Source organism: Pleurodeles waltl, chromosome 6, assembly GCF_031143425.1.
Source record: "Pleurodeles waltl isolate 20211129_DDA chromosome 6, aPleWal1.hap1.20221129, whole genome shotgun sequence".
Lineage (NCBI taxonomy): Eukaryota > Metazoa > Chordata > Amphibia > Caudata > Salamandridae > Pleurodeles > Pleurodeles waltl.
The window spans coordinates 945647281-945675254 of record NC_090445.1 but is presented as its reverse complement, the minus strand read 5'-3'; the positions used below and the strand labels follow the sequence as shown (position 1 = coordinate 945675254).

General features: G+C 46.6%; 1 protein-coding gene across 2 annotated transcripts in view; it reads left to right on the top strand.

Annotated features, from left to right (window-relative positions):
- Nucleotides 1-27974, top strand: part of CFAP46 (cilia and flagella associated protein 46) — a 1580346-nt gene that overhangs the window by 962237 nt on the left and 590135 nt on the right. For both annotated transcript variants that reach the window (XM_069239769.1, XM_069239768.1), the window contains exon 48: nt 15778-15875. In XM_069239769.1, coding sequence (XP_069095870.1) covers nt 15778-15875 — 98 coding nt within the window. The remainder of the gene's footprint in view (nt 1-15777; nt 15876-27974) is intronic.

Here is a 27974-nt window from a genome sequence, read left to right as displayed (position 1 = left end):
ATTTTATTTGTGTATTAAAATAAAACCCAGAAATGAACAGAGAAAAAACAAAGATTAAAGAGGAGATATGGTTATTGTTTGTTATAGGAGCTTAACGCAGATTTAAAAAGCCTCTAAAGGTCACTGAAATAAACCACTGTTAAAGTGCAGTTGTGGACACAAATCCTGAAACTACTGAAATTTGCCAGTTATGTTTTGGTAAACCAACCATAACATGCCTCCATCTACTGCTTAAGACCATTCATATCATAGCACTGTAGGCATGTTAAATGACATAATTGATAACACCAATCAACTAATCAGTAGTTGTTGAGTGTGGCTTATCACCCCGAGGGGTATCCAGGTTTTTTGGGGGGTGGAGTGGGGGTGGCGTTGAGTACTGACTGCCTCTCATCGAAGAGACAGGTATTTAGTTTCTTCCTGAAATTGGGGAGAGAGTGTGAGGTCACTCCAAGCTTTAGCGACGAGGTACGAGAAGGAGCAGTCTCTGCAGCAACTCCGGTTGATGCGTGGGACATGTACAAGAGAGGTTGTTTGGAGTTTTCTGCAGGTTGATGGAATTAACATCTCTTTTGTACTGGCAGCCAGTGTACGTGAGGGTTCTTCAGGTGGTGCATTTAGGAAGCCCTAGGATGTCTTCCTGCGGAGTTCTGTATAGTTTGGAGGTGGTTGAGGAGATGGGTAGTGGTTCTGACTTAGAGTGCAGTCCCGTAGTCAAGTCTGCTGGTGATTAGGGCATGGGTTACCGTTCTTCGAGTGTCGACAGGGATTCATCTGAAAATCTTTTGTAGCATGTGGAGGAAGAGGAAACAGGCGGCGACAATTGTGTTTATCTGTCACTTAAAGGTGAGTTTGCTGTTGTTGATGATGTCTGGGCTGCGGGTGTATGTATGTATGTATAGTGTATTTATAAAGCACGTTCCGGCCCAAGGGCATCGAAGCGCTAACTGGGGTGAGGTTGTGCCGGCTCTGGAAGAGACTCGGGGTCAGACTTATTGTTGGAAAAGCCAGGTCTTAACCCGTTTCCTAAAAGTAAGGTAGTTATGCTCTCTCCTCAGTTCTAGCGGGAGTGAATTCCAAATCTTTGCAGCCGGGATAGTGAAGGCTTTGTCACCCCACTTCACCTTCTTGGTGCGGGGGGACTTGAATTTGATGAGTGCTGGCAGAACGCAGCAATATTTTGGGTCTGTACCACTGTAATTGGGCTGTCAAATACTTAGGTCCAATGCTGTGGGCGGCTTTATAGGTAATACAGGGGGCTTTAAAAGAAATCAGTTGGGCTACCGGAAGCCAGTGTAGACTTTCAAGGCTCTCCTTAGCAGAAGCCGATCGTGGCAGGTTCAATAATAATCTAGCAGCTGTGTTCTGCATCACCTGCAGCTTATTAAGTGATCCTTTGTCCAGATTGAGCAAAAGTGCGTTACCGTAATCCAATCTGGACGTGACCAGGGCAAGAGTAGCAGTAGTTCTCAATTGTTTTAAAATATAGGGAAAACATTTCTTCAGTTTCTTCAAAATCCATAATTTAAAGATAAATGATCGTCAAAAAGTAGTCCTAAACTCCTTGAGGTGGACCCCGGCATAGGAGGGGTGCCACACTCTTTAGGCCACCAATTATAGGACCACTGTTCCCTGCTTATCCCAAAGCAGAGAATCTCAGTTTTTTCACAATTCAATTTTAACCAGTTGGCCTTTATCCAACTGTTTACAGCTAACATACAAGCGTTCAAACGGGTCGCGACTTCCTCCACGTCTTTGTTGATAGGAATGATAAGTTGAGTATCATCTGCATAGGAGTTTGGGATGAAGCCAAACGAGCGTATTAATGCTGCCAAAGGAGCCACATAAACATTGAATAGAGTAGGGCTGAGCGACGAGCCCTGAGGAACCCCGCATGGCAAAACATAAGCAGGGGATCTGAAATCTCCACTGCTTACCGTAGACCACCTATTGCTTAGACAAGATTCAATGAGCTTAAGGGCTTGATTTCTGATACCTATATGATGTAAACGTTCTAGCAGAATATGGGGTGCAATGGTGTCAAATGCTGCAGACAAGTCCAACAAAACCAGAAAGACACCCTGTCCCTCATCTACCAGTCTACGAATAGTGTCTGATGAAGAAATGAGAGCCGATTCAGTACTGTGTGACTTCCGGAATCCATGTTGAGAGATATCTAAGCCCCCTGAATCTAGCAAAAAGTTGACCAGTAATTTTCGAAAATTTTGGCCAGAAAAGGAAGCAAAGCGTAGATTAGTTAAATCATCATGCTTTCCAGTTTCCTTCTTTTTTTAGGGGGATTATAATAGTCTCTTTCCATGCAGTTGATATATGCTGGCCGTGAGGACCTCCTGAAAGATGGGGACCGGCGCAGATGCCATCAGCTCAGGAACCAGTTGAAGAATGGCAGGGGGGCAGGGATCTAACGGGGAACCTGATTTACATTCGTGAAGCAGTTTACAAATTGCATCTTGAGATGGAGTTTTGAACTTAGAGAGTGAACGAGGATTATCGAGGGTGGCAGTGGGTGAGGCGGAGGGGAGCATCGACGTAGCATCCATGGGAAAAAAGTTCCCCTGAGCCTTGTCCGAAGTAAAGCTAGAGTGAATGTTTAAAATTTTACTTAAACATTTTTTGCTATTTTGTTGCAGAAGTCTTGAGAGTTCTCCAACTTGGGCGTACCAAGGGGAGTGGAAAGAACATGAATAACTCTAAATAACTCTCTGGAGGAATTGGCCGCCTCTCTAATTCTTAACGTGTAGTAATCTGATTTAGCCATAAAACAAGCCTCTTTGTAGTTATTTAAGGCCGATTTTAAATTTGCTTTCTCGCTGGCACTAGGATTAAGGGCCAGATGTAGCAAAGGGTTTGCGCCTCGCAAACGGCGAAAAACGCCGTTTGCGAGGCGCAAAAGCCTCTCTGCTATGCAGAAATGCATTTTGCAAGTCGGATCCGACTCGCAAAATGCATTTCCGACTCGCAAATAGGAAGGGGTGTTCCCTTCCTATTTGCGACTCGCAATGCTATGCAATTTCATTTGCGCCCGCGAAAGCGGTCGCAAATGAAATCGCTGTTACCATCCACTTGAAGTGGATGGTAACCCATTCGCAAACGGGAAGGGGTCCCCATGGGACCCCTTCCCCTTTGTGAATGATCACAAAAACAATTTTTCAGAGCAGGTAGTGGTCCTATGGACCACTGCCTGCTCTGAAAAATACCGAAACAAAAGGTTTCGGGTTTTTTTCTAAGTGCAGCTCGTTTTCCTTTAAGGAAAACGGGCTGCAGATAGAAAAAAAAAAAACTGCTTTATTAAAAAGCAGTCACGGACATGGTGGTCTGCTGTCTCCAGCAGGCCACCATCCCCGTGAGTGCCCATACTCGCAATGGGGTCGCAAAGTGCGACCCACCTCATAAATATTTATGAGGTGGGTCTTTGCGACCCCATTGCGAGTTGCAGAAGGTGTCTGAGACACCTTTCTGCATAGCAAATTGCGACTTGCAATTTGCGAGTCGCACGGACTCGCAAATTGCAAGTCGCAATTTGCTTTTTTCCTACATCTGGCCCTAAGTCTCCAGCGGCGCTCCTGCTGTCGATATTTCCTCTGAAGTAATTTAAGATCCTTAGAGAACCATGGTTGGCTGGGTTTTTTTCCGATACGTGGTGCATAAGCCTTCAGAGGGGCTAATGAGTCAATCGCCAAAGAAATTCCCTGATTAAAACTGGCAAGCGGCGGTAAAGCAGACACTTTTGGATCCTTCCAACTGTGTTTTAATGCCGTTTCCAGGGATTCGGCTTTAATGCTTTTCCATTGTCTTATCAATTTGTTCGGGGTTTGAGTATAAGAAAAGGCTGTTTTTCAGTGAATTTAAAAGTCAGGAGCGAATGGTCAGTCCAGTCTAACGGGGTAGTCGTGAACTTTAATTCCTCCTCAGGACGGGTAAAAATCCCGTCGAGGATGTGGCCAGCTGTATGGGTAGCCGGACCCCCCTTTAAGACCCAATCCAAAGAGGCCATAAGATTAAGGAATTCGATGACCAACAGATTACGCATATCATCAAAATGAATATTGAAATCCCCTATTATAATGGCTTTATGGGCCATAATAAGAGGTTCCAACAAATCAGTCCATTTCAAAAGGAATTTAGGAAGGGGGCCAGGAGGACGGTAGATTAAAAGACCTTCTGAAACTAAAGAGTTACCGTAAAAAAGTTAAAAAACCATAGTTTCACATACATCTGAGGTACAACTCGTGCCCTTCCAAGTACAAGTGAGGTCTGACCTACAAATAATAGCCAGTCCACCTCCTCTGCCTGTAGTCCTATCTAACCTATCAAAGGAGAAGCCTGCTGAGGAGGCCTCAATGAAATCTGGATCCGAATCAAGCCTAGCCCAGGTTTCAGTTATAAAAAGGCAGTCTATGTTGAAGGTGGAAATAAGTTCACTAATTTCACATTTGTGCTTGGGAAGGGATCTAGCATTGATGAGGGCAAAGGATCCCTTTTTCCTGATGTCCCTTCTGCCCCCACGAGTAGCATGATCCATCTTATTCCCTCCTTCACCCAAAACTCTATGCTCTTCCACTGTAAGTGGCATAGGCAAAGTCCAATTACACCAGGCACATTTCCAGGAGGCAGAATTACCAGGCGTCAGCGTATGAGGGCAAGAGATGCCGGCCAAGCTACGGAGATCTGAAGAGGCATACATGCCACTTTTAGAAAAAGATGTAAAATCCCTGGCCCTCTGGCCCGTTCTGGCACGGATGGGCGCAGACGGGCTTGCCTTTGGCGCGCCAGCGGAGCGCCCGCTTCGTGCGTCCGCTGCACGGCGTGTTGCTGCCTCCATTTTGTCCCCACTTGAACAACTAGCCCGCTAACCGGCAGGAAGCAGCCCCTGCCGGAAAACAGGAAGTGGGCTCCGACAGGCCCAAACTTCCTGAAATGTCCGCAAACTGAAAAGGACCCCCGGTCAAAAGAAAAACAGCCCCCAGCAGCCCCCAAGAGAAGTGCCAATAAAAGGCAAAAGCGCTCGTAAAAAAAATAGTTCTTAGTCGTATTTAAAAAAAGAACTTGAGTCCATAAAAAGTAAATTGGTGCCAACAGCACTATAAAAGAGAATAAAAGCACCAATTCAAATTTAATACTAAATAATTTAAGCTCCAATGCAAATAGGTGTAAATAGATGCACGGACACACGCGCTCACCTTAGGGTGTGGTTCTTCAGGGTAGAGGGGTTGTCTTAGGGAAGCTGGCCACCATGTGTCGTCCCAGGAGGATGGGTTGTTTTCGAAGATGATTACTTTAGTCTTGCCTGCATTCAGTTTCAGGCAGTTGGTTCTCATCTATTCGGCCACATTGCTCATGGCATTGCGGAAGTTAGCTGTCTGGATGGTGTGGTCTTCAGAGAATGGTAGGAGTTGAGTGTCGACAGCGAATGAGATGATTTTGAGTCTATGGCTGTGTACGATGTCTGCTAGAGGCATCATGTAGGTGTTGAAGAGGGCGGGGCTGAGCGAGGATCCCTAGGGAACACCACAGATTATGTTCTTGTGTTCTGAGGTGAAAGGTAGGTGGATTCTTCGGGTGCGACATGTGAGGAAGGAGCGGATTTATTTGAGTGCGTTGTTCCAAACTGCAAGGTGGTGGAGCCTGATTGTGAGGGTGTGGTGGGATATGGTGTCAAAAGCCGCTGAGAGCATTACTTTTTCTCTGTGGTCGAGGAGGGTTCTGAGGTCGTCTCTTGAGACGATCAAGGCAGTCTCGATGCTGGTATTGGCGTGGAAACCTGCTTGAGAGGTATCCAGAACATTATGTACTTCTAGGAGAGCTGTCTGTTGTTGGCTTTTTCTAGGACTTTGGCGGAGAACGGAATCAGCGATATCGTGCAGTAGCTCTTGAGCTCTGTGGGATTGGCGGACAGTGTCTTCTGGAGCGGTTTTACTTCTGCATGCTTCCATGAGTCAAGAATGGTGGCTGTCAAGAGGACGGAGGTGAGCGTGCTGCTGATCTCTCTGTTCCAGGTTGTAGATGTGGTGTGGGCACGGGTCACTGGGTGAGCCAGAGTGTGTTGCGTTCATGATTGCTGATGTTTCCTGAGTTGGTAGCAGCTTCCAGTTGGTGATAATGTGGCTGTGAGTTTTGTCAGTCAGAGTTAGGATGCTGTCAATGTTAGTGGTTTCAGGTGCAAAGTTGCTATAGATGGCTGCTATTTTGAAAGTAGTCTGCCAGAGAGTCACAGAGGACCTGGGAGTGGTAGATTGTGTTCTTTGTGGCAGCAGGGCAAGAGAACTCCCTCACAATGCTAAAAAGCTCCCAGGAGCTGTTGGTGCACTTCTCAATGCAGATAATCGGGGTGTTCTTCTCTGCTTCCCTGAGGTGGTGGTATTTGTTGAGGGCGGCTTTGAAGGTGGCGCGGTCTCATAGGTTTTTGCTGGTGCGCCATCGCTTTTCTAGTCGTTTGCATTCTCTCTTCAGAGGGCGGAATTTGGGTATGAACCACCCACCGGGCTTGCTGGACCTTTTGGTGTTGGAGTTTCTTGTGGGGGGCGATATCCTCGGCACAGTTGAGGATCCAGTCGGAGAAGTTGCAGGCATCGTGCTCGATGTTGCCAGTGGGATTGGGTTTGTTGGTGTTGAGGGCATTGGGTCTCAGTGATTTTTCCCCATCTTTGGCAAAGGGGGCTGAGAGATGTGGGGGAGAGTTCTGGAATGCTTGTAATGGTGAAGTGTACGATGTTGTGGTCGGTCCATGTTAGCTCCATTGTGTGGTAGAATTTTATCCTGACGCTGGCAGTGAACGTTGGAGTATTGAGAGTGTGACCTGCGTTGTGAGTGGGGCTAGTGACCAGTTGCTTGAGGCCGATGTTGTTTAGGTTTTCCAAGAGGAACGTGGAGCTGCAGTCATCTGGATTATAGAGATGGAAATTGAGGTCTCCCAGGAGGATGCAGTGTTTGGCATCTATGGCGAGGGGAGAAGAACTAGGTGATCGTTTTGCAGAAGACGGTGCGTGAACCTGAGGGTTCCTCTGGTGGTGGTTTTGGCGTCGGTTCAGATTTGGATGTTAAGATGATCCATGATGGGGATTGAGTCATCCTCGGTGGTGGTGCAGAAGAGGCTCTTCTTGTGGATGATGCTGATGCCTCCTCTGTATTTGTTGTAGCAGTCTTAGAGGATAAGTTTGTAGCCTTGGGGGATTGCGCAGGTGATATCGGGAGCTGCTGTGGGGGTGAGCCAGGTTTCTGTGATTAACATCAAGTCCAGTTTGAGCGTGGTTATGGTGTCCCAGAATTGTGTGGCATGTTTGCAGTGTGATCTTACGTTGAGTAGGAAGCAGTGGAGTTCTTGCTTGCGTCAGTTGGTTGGTGTTGAGATTTTGGTGTTGCAGGTGTACAGGTAAAAGGCCCTAACCTAGTCCACAGAGACACACTGCAGCAATTATTGTCTTGCTTTCTAGGGGCCAGGTCCTGTAGATCAGTGTCAGGGTATTGGCGGATGGTTGAAGAGCCAGGATTCCTGCCACTGCTCATGTTCCAGGCATGGACGGGCACAGACGTGCTTGCCTTTAGTGCTCCTGCTGTATGTGCCAGCTGCGCAGCCATGCTGCGGTCTCTATTAAGTAGGTCCTGGGGAGGGAGGTGTGCTGGGTGGCGGTGGGCGGGTTGGAGCGACATAATGGTAGAAAAACAGTGGGGCATACAGGCACGAAAGAAAGGCTGTCGTAAACAACTAAGGGGCCCAACACTATGGTAAGCTAAGGCAAAACGGCAAAAAAAGACATCAAAAATACCCAAAATGCTCAAAAGAACTCAAAAGACAATAAAACATACCCAAAATGCTAACAAAGGAATTGCAGCTGACGCAGCGGGGAAGGCACAAAGGGACACAAGGTTACGGCAGACAATTGTGTTCTCAGTAGGGGTCTTAGGTAATTGCATACAGGTCAGGAAAGTGGAGGGAGGCAGCCAAATGGTAGGGGAGAGTTGGGGTGGAGACATCTAAGATTGCATCATTGATGACATCAGCGGTGACAGAATCAAGGGGTACCAATATTATGCCTGTGGCTCATTCACCGAAGGGGTTAGGTGCAGGACCAGACAGTGCTCAACCATCTGTGAGCTATCAACTGCCATCAACTGTGTACAATGAGGATTGGCTGCAGGCCTTGACCTATGGCCAGGCCACGCACCCAAAAACTTTGACTGTGTGCATCAGTGTTTGGTGAACTGTATATCAGCACTTAGGAAAACACAAATGGCACGCTTTTTTGTAAATATGAAGTTTGATGAAAACAAAGATTTTGAATAGGATTAAAAACAGATCAAGACACTACTTTTTGATTTGCAAGTGATTTGCAAGTGATAAATACCTCTAAAACCTGATTTCCACTCATTATCATTTGTATGCTCTGTAGTTGTGTAGGAAGCTGGCTCTTTATATAGTGCACTAAAATGAAGTGCAGAGAGTCCAGTTGATCCCCAATTGGTATTGCAGAGGCAAAAATAGATAGGACTAATGCTCTATTTGTGGTAGTGTGGGTGTAGGAAGTTGGCTCTGTATATATTATCTCAAAGTAAGAGATAGTGTGCACAGAGTCCAAGGGGTCCCCTTAGAGGTACGATAGTGGCAAAATTAGATCATTCTAATGCTCTATTTTGTGGTAGTGTGGTCGAGCAGTAGGCTTATCAGAGTGTAGTGTTAAGCATTTGTTGTACACACACAGGCAATAAATGAGGAACACACACTCAAAGACTTAACTCCAGGCCAATAGTTTTTATATAGAAAAATATATTTTCTTAATTTATTTTAGAACCACGAGATTCACGATTTGAAGTAAATACACAAAATGCAAGGTACTCCACACAGGTAACTTAGGAACTTTGAATTAGAGAAATGGCATACACAATTTTAGTAAAAATGGCAATAAGCTATTTTAAAAGTGGACACAGTGCAAAAATCAACAGTTCCTGGGGGAGTTAAGTTAGTTTGTCAGGTAAGTAAGACACTTAAAAGTCTAAGTTCCTGGGCATAGGCAGCCCACTGTTGGGTGTTCAAGGCAACCCCAAAGTTACCACACCAGCAGCTCAGGGCCGGTCAGGTGCAGAGGTCAAAGAGGTGCCCAAAACACATAGGCGCCTATGAAGAACAGGGGTGCTCTGGTTCCAGTCTGCCAGAAGGTAAGTTCCTCGTCCTCAGAGGGCAAACCAGGGGGGTTTTGTAGAGCACTGGGGGGGACACAAGTAGGCACACAAAACACACCCTCAGCGTCACAGGCAGTCAGGTGCAGTGTGCAAAGCAGGCGTTGGGGTTTGTATTAAAAACAATGGAGGGACCCAGTGTCACTCTAGTGGTGCAGGCAGGGCACAGGGGGGCTTTTCAGGCCAGCCACCGACTGGGCTAGGCAGAGGGTTGCCTGGTGGTCACTTCCGCACTGAGGTTCGATTCCTTCTGGTCCTGGGGGCTGCGGCTGCAGTGTATGGTCCAGTTGTCAGGTTCCTTGTTACAAGCAGTCGCGGTCAGGGGGAGCCTCTGGATTCTCTCTGCATGCATCGCTGTGGGGGCCCAGGGGGTCGTCTCGGACTACTCACGAGGTCGCAGTTGCCTGGGAGTCCTCGCTGTGGTGTTCGTTCTCTGGAGCTCGAGCCGGGGGCATCTGGTGCAGAGGGTGAAGTCTCACACTTCCGGCGGGAAGAGTGAAGTCTTTAAAAGTTGTAAGAAAGTTGCAAAATTGTTGCTTTTGTTGAGCAGAGCCACTGCTCACAGGAGTTTCTTGGTCCTTTGGTTCAGGGCAGTCCTCTGAGGCTTCAGAGGTTGCTTGTCCCTGTCGGATGCGTCGCTGGTGCAGCTTTCTTCGAGTCAGGAGACAGGCCGGTAGGGCTGGGGCCAAAGCAGTTGTCGTCTCCATTGTCTCTGCAGGGCTTTCAGGTCAGCAGTCCTTCTTCTTGGTTCAGGTTGCAGGAATCTGATTTCCTGGGTCCTGGGGTGCCCCTAAATACTAAATTTAGGGGTGTCTTTAGGTCTGGGGGGCAGTAGCCAATCGCTACTGTCCTGGAGGGTGGCTACACCCTCTTTGTGCCTCCTCCCTGAGGGGAGGGGGGCACATCCCTAATCCTATTGGGGGAATCCTCCAATCTCAAGATGGAGGATTTCTAAAGGCAGGGGTCACCTCAGCTCAGGACACCTTAGGGGCTGTCCTGACTGGTGGGTGTCTCCTCCTTGTTTTTCTCATTATTTCCTCCAGCCTTGCCGCCAAAAGTGGGGGCAGTGGCCGAAGGGGCGAGCATCTCCACAAGCTGGGATGCACTGGGGTGCTGTCACAAAAGGCATGAGCCTTTGAGGCTCACCGCCAGGTGTTACAGTTCCTGCAGGAGGAGATGAGAAGCACCTCCACCCAGTACAGGCTTTGTTACTGGCCACAGAGTGACAAAGGCACTCTCCCCATGTGACCAGCAACTCGTCTGGTTGTGGCAGGCTGGCAGAAACTGGTCAGCCTAGCACTAGGAGTCGGAGGCAGTGTGAGGTTGGCATGGCACCCTGAGGGGAGTACCATGTCGACTTAGTCATTTTCTCGCCACCAGCACACACAAGCTGTGAGGCAGTGTGCATGTGCTGAGTGAGGGGTCCCCAGGGTGGCATAAGACATGCTGCAGCCCTTAGAGACCTTCCCTGGCATCAGGGCCCTTGGTACCAGGGGTACCATTTACAAGTGACTCATCTGAGTGCCAGGTCTATGCCAATTGTGGAAGCAAAGGTACAGTTTAGGGAAATTACACCTGGGCTGGGGCCTGGTTAGCAGGGTCCCAGCACACTTTCATTCATAATTGGCATCAGCAAAAGGCAAAAAGTCAGGGGTAACCATGCCAAGGAGGCATTTCCTTACAGTGGGCGACAAGTTAGGCTTATCAGAGGGTAGTGCAAAGCATTTGTTGTACTCACAGAGGCAATAAATGAGACACACACTCAAAGAATAAATCCGAGACCAATTTTGAAAAATAGCAATTCTTTTGATATAAGTTTCAAACCCAAGAACTTCCTAATCAGGTAAGTAGATTTTTAAGCATAAATACTTTGCAGGTTCAGAAATACATTTAGTGCAATTTTCAGACTTCTCTCACTGTTATCCTATGGATGAAAACAATGTTCAGCAAACACAGGGTTAACATCGAATTCTGAAGCCAATCTCCGGGAGTTAAGGTAAGTATTGGGCACTGATCAGAACCACCCCGACAGGTCACACTGTGCGGCACTGTGCAGAGATGCATTAAGACATTGAGTGCCCAATGGTTTCCTGTGGGAGTTTGGTCCCCGTGAAGACAGGCTGCAGGCTCTGGCTAGGAAGCCATTCAGGGACAACAAGCAGGTAGAAAGTAGATCCGGGGTGCTCAGGGACATAGGTGCACCTTTGATCTTCTTTTCCTGTGCCCACGGGTGACATATCCAGGGGTGTCTTTAGGTGTCAGGTTTTCACATCCGGGAGCACTTGTGGTTAGGGGGGGCCCTGTGTGTTGAGCCTGCAGGTGTCATGGGGGAGTCTGGCAGGGGTGGACCCAGGATGGACTCAAGGTCTTAGGAGCCCAGAGACATCATTGTAACTGTTGACCCACCTTGGCTGGGGTCAGAGGTGCAGTGGTTGCTGTAGCTTCAAATGTTCTCACTCCACAAGCCTTTGGGAGAGGGGGTCTACATGCAGACGCTAAAGGCATCTTGAGAGAGTCCATGATGGTTCGGCCACACTAGACTCAGTCCCTGGGCAGATGGGGACCCACATTGGCACAGTCGGTTGGCTTCACCTTGGTCTTGGGCATCGGGTGCACTGGTCACTTCTGTCGTCGGGATTCCTTGGTTCCAGCAGCTGCAGAGTATTTTCTTTGGAGTTTCTTGTTGCAGGGCAAGTCTGGTGCCCACAAGAGACTTGAGTGTTTATTGAAGGCTGGACCAGTTGGCTTCTTGTGCAGGATCCTTCCAGGATCCTTTAAGGTCAGCAGCCAGGCCAGAGGGGCTGGATCCAGGTCAGAGGGGCTGGGTCCAGGTCAGCTGCTTCTTCTTTTTTTCTTCTGCAGTTGCAACTCTTCTTTGTCCGGGTCTTCTTAGGTTGTCAGAACCTGAGTTCTAGGGTCCAGGGCTGCAACCTAAATACTCAATTTACAGGCATTACAGGAAGTGCCAGGCATTAGCCAATGGGCTGACCACCTTGAGGGTGACTACACCGTTCTAATGACTACTTCTGCTGGAAAGTGGGCATAACCCTAACCCTAGTGGACGAATTCCTTCCGAGCAAGGTGGAGGAATTTGAAAAGTAGGGCCCACTTCAGCTCATCCGTCTTAGGGGTGGGACTGGCATGAAGTGGGCACTCCTCCTAATGTAACTAATTTTCCCACCTGTGCTGCCACCAAAAGTGGGGTCTGGACAGGGGGCTGCTCATCTCCAACATCTAGAGAGACCTGGGTCACGTTTCAAAGCGGCAAGGCCTTTGAAGCTCCCCACCCTGCAATGTCCATCCTGCCTAGGAGAGGAGGTCACACCTGTCCCCAGAGCAGGCCTTTGTGTCAGGCCCTCGACCTGGTTAGCAGGAGCCCAAGGCCCTTGAGAGGGCTGGTTCTCACCTTGATGGCCTGAAACGTGCCTGTGGTGGCTAAACTGGTCAGGACCAGTTAGTTAGCACATTAGTAGCTGGTAGGTTTTCAGGGGGCATCTCTAAGCTGCCATCTGTGTGCATTTCCTAATAGGTCCATCACTGGAATCAGTGAGGGTTTATTATTCTGAAATTGTTTGATACCAAACATCCCATCTGAGAAACTCGTAGGGAGCAGTGCCAGCACATGCATTTAAAATGGCTTCCCTGTACACTTACTATGTCTCAGAACTGGCAAAGACATAGGCCCTCATTACAACTTTGACGGGCGGCGGAGGCCGCCCGCCAAAGTTGCGCCGCAGCAATACCGCACCGCCGGCATTCCAAGTTTTCCCCTGGGCTGGCGGGCGGCCGCCGAAAGGCCGCCCGCCAGCCCAGGGGAAAACGACCTTCCCACCATGAAGCTGGCTCGTAATCGAGCCGGCGGAGTGGGAAGGTGCGACGGGTGCTACTGCACCCGTCGCGTATTTCACTGTCTGCTATGCAGACAGTGAAATACATTTTGGGGCCCTCTTACGGGGGCCCCCGCAGTGCCCATGCCGTTGGCATGGGCACTGCAGGGGCCCCCAGGGGCCCCGCGACTCCCCCTCCCGCCATCCGGTTCCCGGCGGGAGAACCGTCAGGAACTGGATGGCGGGAGGGGGAGTCGGAATCCCCAAGCCGGTGCAGCAAGCTGCGCCGGCTTGGAGGATTCCTTGGGGGCAGCGGGAAACCAGCGGGAAACCGGCGGGAGACCGCCGGTTTCCCTTCTCTGACCGCGGCTAAGCCGCCGCGGTCAGAATGCCCCGCGGGGCACTGCCGGCCTGTCGGCGGTGCTCCCGCGTGCCGCGGCCCTGGCGGTTCTATACCGCCAGGGTCGTAATGAGGGCCATAGTATGGGCATATTTCCTCATGTTTATATGCCCTCACTTGGATGATAATGTATCCTGCCATAGGGCTGTAAGGCCTGTTAGAGGGATGACTTACATATATTCCATGCAGTGTTTGAGGACATGGCACACAGGCTGTGTGCCATGTGGTGGTTTCAATTTTGGGAGCCCCTTGTCACGCAGCCTGCAATGGCAGACTGCATAAGGTTGGTGCAGGGTCCTTCAGATTAGCACAAGTTGTGCTGCAGCTCTGAGGGGCCCTCTTCACTACCCATGCCCTAGGTACCAGGGGTACCATTTACTAGGGAATTATAGGGGGCTGAAGGGCCAAGTGTCTTGTTTTAGGAAAGGAACACTGGCACTTGGGTCCTGATTCGTCCAAACCCAGTGTATTTCAGTTGAAGTTGCATCTACAAATCAGGTAACAGAACCCAGCTCCCTACAACCTTTAGCAGTAAATCTGCATGCGTATGCAAATGTACTCACCATTTGAATGGAAAATGTGCTGTCTGTAAATGACAGTGTGATATGACACCATACTTTAGTAGTATACTTGCAAAAGTGTGGTCTCATATGCACCACCATCTATATAGTACATCCTTACCACTATCCTGCCAAATATATGTGCTGCATTTGTTCTTTGAATGACACCTGGATTTTTCCCAATCACTATAACTTCATGAATGTATGGAGGCACCCCCACTTTGAAGATTCTTTCAGCACCATTGTCTATGGTTGTGACGTCCTTCCACAATAGGCAATCTATCACCCTACCAGCGTATTTACCCCACCCCCCTCCACCCTTGCAACAGGAGGTTATTCTCCATCAGCTGGACCCCAAAATGCCTTTAAGCTTTTACATTGATTCTACCAAGGAACAACATGTGGACTATCAGGTTTTTGCAGGATTCTCTGAGGTGAGAAAGGAAATATTGTGCAGAAGAGGACACTGTCGAGATAAATAACCCCTGCATTATGATCACCTACGCACTGCCAAAAAAGCAGCCATTGGAAGGTCTGACATCCCATTCCACCAGAGCTGAGGTTGGTACTGCTGTGTTGACATACATAGACCATGTTCTTGAAATCAGTCAGGCAGCTAAGTGGGTGTCAGTGCAGGCGGCCACAAAGTATTACTGTCTTGATGGTCAAGTCCAGCGGTAAAGACATTTTGCCCATTTGGTCCTGACAGGCTTTTTGGACTAAGCCCACTCCACAGACGCTCCACCTGGCAAATGTCTGCCTTGGTATCTGTTCTAGGGTGAGGAATCTGAGGTTAAAAGTATCCATCAAAAGAACAAGGTACTTACTGAACTCCTACCTCCCTGTTCTGTGGAGATGCCTATTTCTAACTTTTAAAAGGCATCTGAAGCTAGAGATCAGCACACAGCACACCAGTTGTGCAGGCTCTACATCTGAGGGCATGAAAAAGGAAATAAACTGGTGTCCACGTGCAGGGGTGGCACATAGATGTGGATCTACTCCATCTCCTCCAGGTGTTACTGGGTCATTGCATAGCCATGCAGCGTCCCTTATGGGAGTGCAGGAGCATTGCTGGAAAGAAAATTCTGGATCCAATCTGGTGACTGGGATTATCTAAATTGAGGAATCTGTGGTAGGTTGATAGGAATAGAGTTACCAAAGGTAAGTAACGTGGTTGCTTTCTGTTTAGCGCTATTTAAGTTATTTAGCCTGTTGCATTACTTCTTATTCACACCTCTCCCTTTGAAAAAGCTTGCCTGGCTATCCTGCATACTTCACAATAACTAATCATTTCTCTTACATCAACTGTATGTGACCGCTTATGCATTTATGCATAGTATTGCTGCCTCCTTTCATTTTCTAGTTTTCTAATTAGAAAATCTAGAAAGTAGCCTAGTAATCTTCACATTGTTCACCACCCTGGTCCTTCATTTTATAAAACTGTTTAATTGATGTTTCTAACATATTTTTAGGGCAGTGATCAGTATTTACTTTTGGCATCTTTCCTGTGGAGTTGCTTACCTTGTTTTGACATGGGCTTATACCCATTTTGCTAAACCCTAGAATCTATAAATAAGTGTGATTTTTTTTTCCTGCAAATTTCAAAAGTAAACAAAAGAATCAAGAGACGACTATCTTGAAATAAAAAGGTTATTGTGAAACTTGCATTACTGTAAACAAATGTTGCAGTTTACCTTTGCATTTACCCTTGCATTTGTACCTCTGTTGCAAAATTAAGGTTGAGAATGTTTTTGTAAAATGTAAACGTTTGACGCACAACTAACTCTTCTTTTTATAGGCTTGGGAAAATCTTCTTATTCAGCCACAGCATCTCAACATAGTGAATGATTTGCCACCAAACTTTAATATAATTATTATGCAGCACTCGGAAGACAGGTACTTTATATATTTTCTTAAATCATGCACCAATGCACATGGGTGTTTGCAGACGTTGAATAACCATTAGCAATGAATTGTATCCTTGCACTGTTTTTGGCTGAAGTTACTTGCTACTCATTGTACTGTCTACAATCCTCGAAGATGCTTCCAGCTGGAAAGGAGTCCAGGTCGAAAAATACCCACATCAGCGCTGTTAATGTAAAAGTAAATACCCTGGCCTACACAAAGCCAGATTTTATTACAAGATGACACAAAGTCTTTTTGAACACTTGGGTTTTTGGGTGAACAAGGAAAAGTCTGTTTTGATTACTTCTCAAGAACTGGAGTTTCTGGGTTTTTACAATGGACACACTGACTATGACTTTGTTCTCCAGAGAAGGAGGTAAACAAGCTAAAGAAGGAAGTTTGTTATGTTCTAAAAAAGAGAATGTTTGCTGTTAAGGGATCTAGCAAGGTTGATTGGATTGTTGTCTTCTTCAATTCAAGCTGTTTTTCCAGGTCCTTTGCATTACCACGCACTACAAAGAGTGAAGGCACAAGCTCTGGTCAGGTCTCTGGTATGGAGATAAAGTAAGTTTGGATTCAGAAGCAAAACTGGAGTTGATTTTATGGTTGCAAAATTTGGAAGCCTGGAATGGTTGTGCGATTTTTGGATGTGTTCCTGACTACTGTTGAAATCAGATGCAAGTCTTTTAGGTTAGGGTGCGCATTTGGGTGCACAGGAGACTGTTTATTTTATTATCAGAGCTGGAGAAGGGTTTACATTTCAATTGTTTAGAAATGACTGCAGGATGATATGCGCTCATGAGTTTCAATAATGTTTTGAAAGCCAGTGCAGTGCTTCTGAAAAATGGACAGTGTTTCTGCAGTGGGATATATAAATCGATTAGGGAGCTGTTGATCGCATGGTCTTTCAGATTTAGCAAAAGATAATTTTCTTTTTTTGTTTAGAGCACAAGATCAGTTTAAAAGCAGAATATTCACCTGGAAAGGAAAGAATTTTCACGGATTGGAGTTCAAGATATTTGAGTGACTTCACTGACTAGCTGCTTTGTCGAGAGAATTTTCAAAAAATAGACCTTGCATGGGGTCCTTTGGAGATAGATTTGTTTGAAAGCAGGTTGACTTTTCCAATCACAAAATATTTGAGTTGGCTACCAGACCCAGGAGCGTTTGCAGTGGATGCATTCTCCCAGAGTTGGATATGGGCATTAACCTATGTGTTTCCTCTATTTGCCATGATTCAGAGGGTACTGCAGAAAGTGAGAGAGAAATTACTTTTGGTTCTGATAATTCCATTCTGGACTTCTCAGGCATGGTTTCCAATGTTGTTAGGGATGGCTTGCGAGATCCCATTTTATATGCCAGCAAAAGAAGGTCTTTTGACAGGTGTGGATGGAGAGGATCATCCAATGTTAAAGTCAGGGGTTTTGTACCTACTTGCCTAGAGAGTATCAGGAGATCTTCAGGTGCGTTGGGGCTTTCAGGGAAAGCTAAAGAGTTACTGGAGGAGTCGTGGACACCAGGGACCACTGGTAGATATAAAGGAGTATGAAAAAAGTCCATATTTTGGTGCTTGGAAAGGTTTGGATTCCATGGAAGCACCTCTAGTAGAAGTAGTGAATTATTTAGTAGAATTATTTGAAAAGGGTATTTCATACACAACCATAAATTGTTATAGATCAACGATTTCTGCAGGTCACATTCAAGTTGATGGACGTAGTGTGGGAAGTAATGCTTTGGTGTGTAGAGTAATGACTAGTATTATACGGAGGAGACCTCCTATGCCAAAGTATAGGGTGTTGTGGGATGTGAATAAGATATTGCCTATGTTTATTTCTTGTGGTCAAGTAATAAATATTTAGATCTTAAGAAATTGACTTTGAAATTAGCAACACTGTTACACTTGATTTCATGCAGCAGAGTGTCAGATGTGAAGGTTTTGGAGGTAACAGGGTTTTCCATCCCTATAGAGTGACTTTTGAAATTACAAAAAGTATGAAGACCACGTCTGAAACAACTTTTTAGCCAAAGTTCGATTCTTGCAATTACGTTTGTGTGGTGCAGTGCATGAAAGAATATGTGAATAGAACTCAGAAATTTAGACCTGATGGAGTTTCTCAATTACAAATTTATTTTGTAAAGCCATATAAAGCTGTAAGCATGTCAACCATCGCAAAATTGATTAAATAGACATTGCAAGAAGCGGGAATGTATTTAAAAACGTTTACAGCTGATTCCATGAGAGGAGCTATAGCTAGTACGGTATTTTGGAATGGTGGTAGCTTAGAGGGTATTTTGAAAGCAGCAGATTGGTTCAATTCTAAAACGTTTCAAAATCATTATTGTAAGCCAATTAACCATATGTCTAATGTGATGTTGGAGAGCTACAAACATGCATAATGATAGCCTCTATTCTTGTAATGAAACGGCAATTCTCCAAGTGTGATGAGAAGAGAATCTAGATTCCATTACAGACATGGAAACTAGCATTTTCACACTCTCCGTGCGTTTGCCTCTTATGTTTATTTAGTTATTGATTCTTTTAAAAGGTAAAATATATATATGTATGGTATTCATGTATGAAAGTTTGTATAAGTATTGTTAAAATTAATGTTAGTTTTTTTCCCGAAAATAATCAGTGAGTGAACCGTTTTTAGTTGATAATTTTGAGTTGCTGTTGTCTTCAGCAGACATGGATTTGCAATTTAAAAGAGGATTTGGCTACAGTTCAGATACTATATGGTTTGAAGGTTCTTTTCTTCGAATGTTCTGTATGATGTTATGTATTCTGTAGGAGGCTGGCCATCTATGTAGTGTGCAAAACCAGGTACACTGTTTAGAGGGTGTGGGCAACCACACGTTGGTTTACAGAAGTGAAAACTAGACCACCTAATGCTCTAATTTTAATGGTAGCTTGATTGAGCAGTTAGACGAATCATGGAGAAGTGCAAAGCATTTGTTGAACTCATAGTATCACTGAAGGAAGACAGACACACACAGAATAACTGAAACCAATTTACAAAAATACTTCAGATTTTTATTACATTTTTAAGATGAAGATCATTAAAATCGGGTAAGTACTTTTAAAATTTAGAATTTTTAAAGTTTAGAAAATGTCTCAGTTCTGTGCGTAAATACACACCATAGGAATCAATGGAGAAATACTTCAGAAATGCATATGAAATCAGGCAATGTGTTTACCATTGTCTCCTTTTGCAGGTATTTCAAGGTCGTCAGTGGGCCCTATGGGCCAGCTGGAGAAGTTAAGGTGGCCCCGGTTCCGATAGGAGAAGCTTTAAAATGTCATTGGAGCTGGTGCCAGGCCACTGTAGGGGACCACTTGGAAAAGCACTGCACAGGGGACTTCAAGGTAGTCCCCCTGGAGTCCCTTAGGGCACAGCTGGATCTTCAGTGCACGGCACAGGGTGTCTGTGTGCAGAGCGAATCGGTGAGACAGGAGATGTGCGCAAAGGTGCCATTGGAAGCAGGAGGTACATCGTGCTAAGGGTCAGGTCAGCAATAGCACTCTGTGCAAGGTCCTGGCATTTTCTGAAGTCCCTCGACTGGGGTTTCCTCCTGGTCATTTTTCCGTCTGGAGTGGTGTAGGAAAGTACCTTTTCCTTGGCATGGTTACCCAAATTTTCTGTCTGGTTGTCAGTGTGCTTGACTGTGTCTACTGGGATCCTGCTAATCAGGACCCCAGTAGTTATGTTCTCTCCCTTTAAAATGGTTGTTGGATATTGTTAACACAGTATTTCATCCACAATTGGCATACTGGTGCTCCCATATAAGTCCCTAGTATATGGTACCTAGGGCATTGTGGTTCCAGTGGATCCCTATGGGCTGCAGCATATAATTTGCCATCCACAGGGAGCCCATGCAAAGGCTTCTTCAGGACTGCCATTGCAGCCTGCGTGAAAAGGTGCAAGCACCCTTTCACTGCCATTTACACTGCACCAGGAAACTTATAAGCCACCCCTATGGCAGGCCCTCCAGCCCTGAGGACATTGTGGAAAGTACCAGTGTGTGAGCGCACCCCTGCACTAGCAGAGGTCCCCCACGACCTCCAGGACCATTTTCGCGGACTACGTGAGTGCGGGGACGCCATTTTACGTGTGTACTGGACATAGGTCACTACCTATGTCCAGCTACATAATGGTAACTCCGAACATAGGCTTGTTTGGTATCAAACATGTAGGAATCATACCCCCATGCTTTTGCAAGCATTGGTGGCAAGATCCCATGCACTCTGGGGGTTCCTTAGAGGACCCCCAGACTGCCATGATAGCCTTCTGAGGTGTTCCAGGCAGCCCCAGCTGCTGCCACCTCACAGACAGGTTTCTGCCCTACTGTTGCTTGAGAAGCTCAAGCCCAGGAAAGAAGAACAAAGGATTTCCTTTGGGAGAGGGGTGTTACACCCTCTCCCTTTGGAAATAGGTGTTACAGGCGTGGGAGGGGTAGCCTCCCCAAGCCACTGGAAATGCTTTGAAGGGCGCATTTGGTGCCCTCCTTGCATAATCCAGTCTACACTGGTTCAGGGACCCCCAGTCCCTGCTCTGGTGTGAAACTGGACAAAGTAAAGGGGAGTGACCACTTCCCTGTCCATCACCACCCCAGGGGTGGTGCTCAGAGCTCCTCCAGAGGGTCCCTGGGTTTTGCCATCTTGGATTCAAGGTTGGCAGGGAACTCTAGGAGCATCTGAGTGGCTAGTGCCAGCAGGTTACGTCAGAGCCCTCCCCTGATAGGTGCTTACCTGGTTAGCTGACCAGTCCTCCTTTCAGGGCTATTTAGGGTCTCTCCTTTGGGTGGTTCTTCAGATTAGGATTGCAAGACTCCAGCAGGAATCCTTTGCAACCGCCACTTCAACTTCTCACCGAAGAAACTGCATCTGGACCCTTTAGGAACTCTACAGACTGCAACAAAGAAGCAAGATGCCTTCTGCAACATTGTATCTTCAGCTCCTGGCAGCAACTGCAACTGTTTCCTGGTCGTGCGTCCTCTTAGGACAGCCTGTCTTCAGCCTGCACCAGAAGAGTGAAGGAATCTCCCTTGGGGTGAAGGAGTCACTCCCCTGCTTCAGCAGGCACCTTCTGCAATGACGACCGGCTGCGTGGATCACCTCTCCTGCTGAGCTGCGTGGATCATGCATCACGGGTGGTGGACTGAAGTGGTCCTGATGGTCCTGACGTCCTACTGTCTAACTTTGGTGGAGTAAGAGCTTGCCTCCCCATGCAAGACAGTACCCCCGTGCAACCCATGTTTTTCAGTTGCCGGCGCTTGTTGGCATCCTTCCACTATGTTCTTCATTCATCTTGCAGCTCCGGCCCTGAGCATTCTATCCTGCGACGCACAGCTTCCTGGGTAGTTCTCTGGCGGCGTGGGAGCCTTTGTTGTAGTGCTGCATGGGCCTCCATTTGCACCTTCTTTGTCCCCATGCTGTGGGACTACTGTGTGCGCTGCCTGGTCTTCTGTGGGCTCTCTGAGTTGCTGAGAGCCCTCTTTGACTCCCCTTCCTGGGTAGAGTCCACCCGGTCCTTCCTGGTCCCGGGCAGTGCCATTTTCCTCTAACCGCAAGCTTTGCATTTACCAAGGCTTGTTGGCGGACTTCAGCGACACATACCAGACTGCAGTCTTCCATCCGGCGAGGGATATAATTTGCACCAACCAGGAGCCCGACTCCGTCTTCTTGGGTGCAGTACTGACTGTTCTTCTTCACCGGTGGTTCTTCTTTTGCACCTTCATCCAGGTTAGCAGGGGCTGTGGTTCTTCCTGGACTGTTCTGTGCTTCTTGGACTTGGTCCCTTTCTTCCACAGGTCCTCAGGTCCAGGAATCCATTGTCAGTGTCTTGCAGTCTTTTCTGGTTCTTGCATTATCCTTCTTTTCATTTCTAAGTGTGTTGTTTGAAAGTTACTGTGTTTTATTCCTACTTTCCTGGGCTTTGGGGTGGGTTCTGGTACTTTCCTTTGGGGTTGTTCCCAGCTCCCCTCTACACACTACACTTGCCTAGGTGGAAAACCAACATTTGCATTCCACTTTCTTAGTATATGGTTTGTGTTCTCCCTAGGCCCATTTCTAATTATTGTGATTTTCACTAATTGCACTGTTTTCTAACAGTTTTATGCCTATTTCTGCATACTAGTGTATATAATTGGCGTATTACTTACCTCCTAAGGGAATAAAGTCTCTATGGTATTTTTGGTATTTGTGTCACCAAAATAAGTACCTTTATTTTTGTAACACTGAGAATTTTATTTTGTGTGTGTGAGTATTGTGTGACTACAAAGGTATTGCATGAATTTTGCATGTCTCCTAGATAAGCCTTGGCTGCTCATCCACAGCTACCTCTAGAGAGCCTGGCTTCTATACACTGCCTACATTTTACTAATAAGGGATAACTGGACCTGGTATAAGGTATGAGTACCATAGGTACCCACTACAATCCAGGCCAGCCTCCTACAAGTGATCTGTATTTCTGGGTGTCCAACGTTAGGTGACTAGTACCTGGGGCTATTGTACGGTTTGGCCACTGGAGGTTGCAGTGCCACCAAACTTGGCACACTTGCAAGATTTGTCTTCACGGTCTGTCAGGTGGAGTTTGGTCTGGCTGCGGCATCCGGTTCTCTGGTCAGCAGCTTGTCAGTGAAGTGGACTTCACTGGTCTTCTGGTCTTTTTTTGCAGGAGAGTGATACGTTCACTCTGGAGGGAGATCTTCAGCAATTTTTAGAAGAGTGGCGGTCCTCTGTGGGTTTGTAGAGTCTGTCCGATGTCCAAGCAACCCCTCAGTGACGATTATCCAGTCCTGGGTGCAGCAGGCAAGGATTGGCGGCTTTTTCTTTGTGTAGCAGGACTTCAGTTCTCGAGCCTTGGGTCTTCTTTGTTGCTGGTCTTCTTTTGTCCTTGGAATCTAAATCTCTGGTCTATGGATGCTCACTAAATACTGTTGGCATTTAGGGGAATACCTAGTAGTGACCAATGGGTCAGCTACCTTAGGGTGGCATCACCCACTAAGCGACCACTTCCTGTGGGCAGAGGTCACTTCTCTACATCTGGTTGGCTATTTTCCTTCCATGCAAAATGGAGGAAAATGAAGTGGAGGGGGTCACCACTTATGCAACACCTTAGGGGTGGTGCAAGCTAGGGCTGACCACTCCTTTTGTCCTTTTTATGTTTTCCCGCTGTTGCTCCTGTCAGAAGTGGGGGTTTGCAACAGGGCAGGCCATCTGCTGCTAGCATCAAACTTGGGAGTCGAGTTCCAAGGGCGGCAAGCCCTTTGAAGCTCACTAGCAGGACAGTGCACATTCCTGGGGGGAGGTGTGATAGCACCTCTGCCCAGGAAGGGCTTTGTTCCGGGACACAGAGAGCAGAATCTCTCACCTCAGGGTTCTAGAATCTTGTCTGGTGGTGGCAGACTGGTTGTGACTGGCCAGCAACCATACCACGTTTTAGCGTGGCCATCATGTAGCTGTGAAACTTGTCCTGCCCAGTGTCCATCACATGCATTTAAAATGGCTGCTCTGTTCACTTACTGTGTCCCAGGTTTAGCAAGGAAACAGTAGGGACATATTGCTCAGGCATCTATTCCCACGCATACAATATAGTGCACCCTGCCTTAGGGCGAGAAGGCCTTCCAGAGGGGTGACTTATCTATATTACATGCAGAGTATAGTGGCCAGGGCACATAGGCTTTGTGCCATGTCGAGTTTGCATTTCAAGATTGTACCAGGACACTCAGCCTGCAATGGCAGTGCTGGGTGCATCTGGATGCATTGCTCTAGAGGGTGGCACAATCTGTGCTACTGCCCTCAGGGGCCTACCACTAGTACCCTATGCCCTCTGTACCTAAGTATCATTTACTAGGGGCTTATAATGGCACCTAAAGGTGTTGACAATTGTGCAAATGCATCACAACAGTTCTGGGAAAGAGATCTGGCCCAACTAACCTGGTTAGCAGGAGCCCTGGGCACTAACAACTTTGAGACCACATCAAATACTAGGCAAAAAGTGGGGGACCTACCATGACAAAAGATTCTCTTCTCATTACACTTGGAGAATCTCCATTCTGCTGCTTCCTGATCAGAGCTTCTACATTGATGTACATCCCCAGAAGGTGCATGAATTTGTTTTCATGTGCTGGATGTTCATATGCTTGCCATGAGGCCCAATTCATCTTGTCTCACTGAGGAAGATCCTAATTATTTTAATGACAACCGTGATCATTCTTCCTTTTGACCTTCCTGTACTTCCAGATGATTGACATGGAATGAGGATCATAGTTTTTTTAGTATAGCCCTCAAAATTGCCAAAAGCGCTGTATCCTATCTCTCACAACACATCATAAGAGAACTCTGCATCAGCATCCCACTATTTACCTAATCCATACCACCACCTGCATACGCAATCATGTTGTGGTTAGTTCCTTTCTATTCTTGCTGCACTTTTTTTTCATAAAAAGGGAACCTTCACATAGTCCTCAGCGACTGCACCCAGATTTTGAACCTCTGCCCTACTCGCCATCAGATTTATTCCATCCTATCGGATCTTCAAGAATAGAGTGGAAGACTACTGATTGAGCAACACTTTCCAACCTCATCTACATGTCATAAGTAGCAAGATTGACCACGGTGAAACTCTTTGGAGATATCCACGTTATACAACCAAAAATGGTACTCCCATTTCTCACCTGGAATTCTGTATAAGTGTACTGCTGTCCACTGCATTTTGTCTAGACTCACGCTATAGAAACATAATATACATAAATACGTGCATACATACATTCCCGCATCACAATTTTTTTTAACACTTATCCTCTCTCTTCTGATGTTAGTTGTTTTTTCATGGTGCATATTATGATGTCTAGCTCCTCTTGCAGACCTCTGCATCTGGCTTTACTGATGCCTCTTCTTTCACCTTACTACAGATACCCTCCTGTTATATGGTCTTGCTGCATGTTAGTGTTGTCACCACAAATTTGAAAAGCGCTATGGCCCAGATGTACTAAAAAAGTGGTTTGCGATTTCCTAATAGCGAATTGTTGTGATTCACTATTAGGAAATAGCAAACTGTGATGTACTACAATGTCCCAGACACTGTGCAATTCCCAAATGGGTCACAAGGGACCTGCCTCATTTAGTATACATGAGGCAGGTCATAATTTGCGACCCATATGGGAATGGCCTCAATCTCAGGGATGGTGGCCTGCTGGGGTCAGCAGACCACCTTGTCTGAAATTGCTTTTGAAATAAAGCATTTTCTTTTTGTAATGCTGCCCGTTTTCCTTAAAGGAAAATGGGATGCATTACAAAAAGAAAAATGAAAAGTTTCCTTTTCATTTTTTAAGAGTACGTAGTGGTCCGTGGCACCACTGTCTGCTCTTAAAAAATGTTGGTGCCCAAAGGGGAAGGGACCTTTTGGGATCCCTTTCCATTTACAAATGGTTACCAACTTCTTCACGGAGTCGGTAAAGTATGAATGTTTTGCGACTGCATTCCGGTCACATAACATTTATACCTACCATTGTGATTCAGTATTAGGAAGAGAAGTCCTAAGCACGCCCCTTCCTAATTCTGAATCGCAAAAGCAAAATGTGATTCGGTAACAAGTTACCAAGTCACATTTTTGCCTTTGGTACATGGCAAATAGCATGCTTTGTACATCTGCCTCTATATCACCTCCCTCATTAGATCGTATCTGACTGGGTTTGTAGCATGACTGAGGCAGGTAATACGGTCCTGTCAGTGTTTGTTGCCTTCTGGTCTCAGTGTCCAGTCAAAAGTCTTTTTAATTGGTAGCTGTAATGCTGGTCTCTCTGGACCTCGTGGAGCAGGAATTTGCCAGTGGGCTAAGCAGTAAATTAATATATTAGGTGTCCTGGTTTGTTGTCAATGCCTATTATAAAAACACTGCAATGCTTTTGCGATTCGGTATTTGGAAGGGGCGTGTTTAGGACGTCTCTTCCTAATACCGAATCACACTGGTAGGTATGAATATTTTGCGACCGGAATGCAGTCGCAAAGCATTCATACTTTACCGACTCTTTGAACAAGGTGGTAACCATTCGCAAACGGGAAGGGGTCCCAAAGGGATGACTTTTATTTCTTCCCCTTACTGAATTATTTATGCAGACCCCACAATTTGTACCACTCGAAGGGCATTAAAGGGCAGTTTTGCAGAGTGTGAAAAATATGGGCATGGCAATGGCCTGTAGCATTATTGCTGACCAATTTTATGGAGTACAGATACTTCAGCTACTTGGAATATGACCAGCTCTAAAGCTTGTGTGTGTTTTCTGTTGCTTACAGTGTGAAAGTTATGGGTAAACTTATTTGCAGCCTGGCACGCACCCTCTACTCACGCTCCTTCCATGGAAACAACATTTACAATTCAGACTCAGCTTTTATCGGATAGTATGTCTCTTCATTTGCATCATTTTACCAAGTCAGGCAGAAATCTTTGCCTCACATGGCTTTGGCCACATAATGACATCACGGGAAATGTCATAAAGCCCTCCATCTTCATGCCATCAAAGGAAGTGACATTATGAAGCGTATGCCCCCCCCCCCACTTACTTTCTGTAGTAAATAGTTGGATACAGGTGCTTTCAGTCGGGTATTGCAAAATGTGTCGGATTTCATCAGTATATTCTCTCTCTCTCTCTCTCTCTCTTTTGTCTCTATTTTGAAGCTCCTAAAAATGTTGCTTAGATTGAAAAATATTAAATAGTTTTAAGAACTCCTAACAATACACACTGCCCCTTAAGCCCTCCTCGTGTCCTGTTTCACAAGATATGGCAGCGTTATTGTTGGGAAATCCTGTCCCCCTCCCCCCCTCCAACTTACTGACCAAGCTACACCCCTTGTTCCTGTATGTACATTAAGAGGTGTTACCACATGGGTCTGAGTTCATCAGCCTATTTGTAATGAGGGCTTTTGAGTCTAAAGAGTCCAGTAGTTAGCGGAAAACCAATTGTAAGCTCCACAATCCCTAGATAATGCCCATGTTAAACCATATGAATTCTACTCCAGTTTTGTATTCTTCATTTGTGCAGGAATACATTGCCATAGGTAGCAAAGAAGTGAAACAAATTGCAAGTATAACTTTAGCATTGCATTTATGATTAATCCAGTATATCAAACTGCTAGATGCTTCAGTAAATGATAGTTGTAGTCTCATATGTGATATTACAATTCCTTTAAAGGGTCTCTGTTTTAAAAGTATTAACTTTTTAACAATGTAAAATATAATATGTTGTAATTTGGCAAGCATATTGTTTCATCTCCAAAATGGAAATCTGATCTCTAGGTAGTAGTGTGCTCAAAATTTTTTTTTTTTATACAAATACTCTAGTGACAAAATAACTTTATTCTTAGAAAAAATGAGATAAGAAATGGTACCGGAAAAATCAAAGATTTATGACAGAATGAATGAATGAAATCAGGATGCAGCAAAATAATTTCACCCAGTTTGCAGGGAAGCAAAACAGCCACATCACAAATTTGTGATTCTAATCGTCAGGCTTGTCCCTCAACTCCAAAAAATTTAGGGGGTCATTCTGACCGCGGCGGACGGCGGTCGCCGCCCGCCAAGCGGTTCCCGCCGAAAGACCGCTCCGCGGTCAAAAGACCGCGGCGGTCATTCTGGCTTTCCCACTGGGCCGGCGGGCGACCGCCGAAAGTCCGCCCGCCAGCCCAGAGGGAAACACCCTTCCCACGAGGACGCCGGCTCAGAATGGAGCCGGCGGAGTGGGAAGGTGCGACGGGTGCAGTTGCACCCGTCGCAAATTTCAGTGCCTGCAAAGCAGACACTGAAATTCTTCGTGGGGCCCTCTTACGGGGGCCCCGCGGCACCCCCTACCGCCATCCTGTTCCTGGCAGGAGAACCGCCAGGAACCGGATGGCGGTAGGGGGTGTCAGAATCCCCAGGGCGGCGGAGCGCGCTCCGCCGCCATGGAGGATTCTCAAGGGCAGCGGGAAGTCGGCGGTACACCGCCGACTTTCCGTTTCTGGCCGCGGCTGAACCGCCGCGGTCAGAATGCCCAGCGGTGCACCGCCAGCCTGTTGGCGGTGCTACCGCCGACCTCCGCCATGGCGGTAAT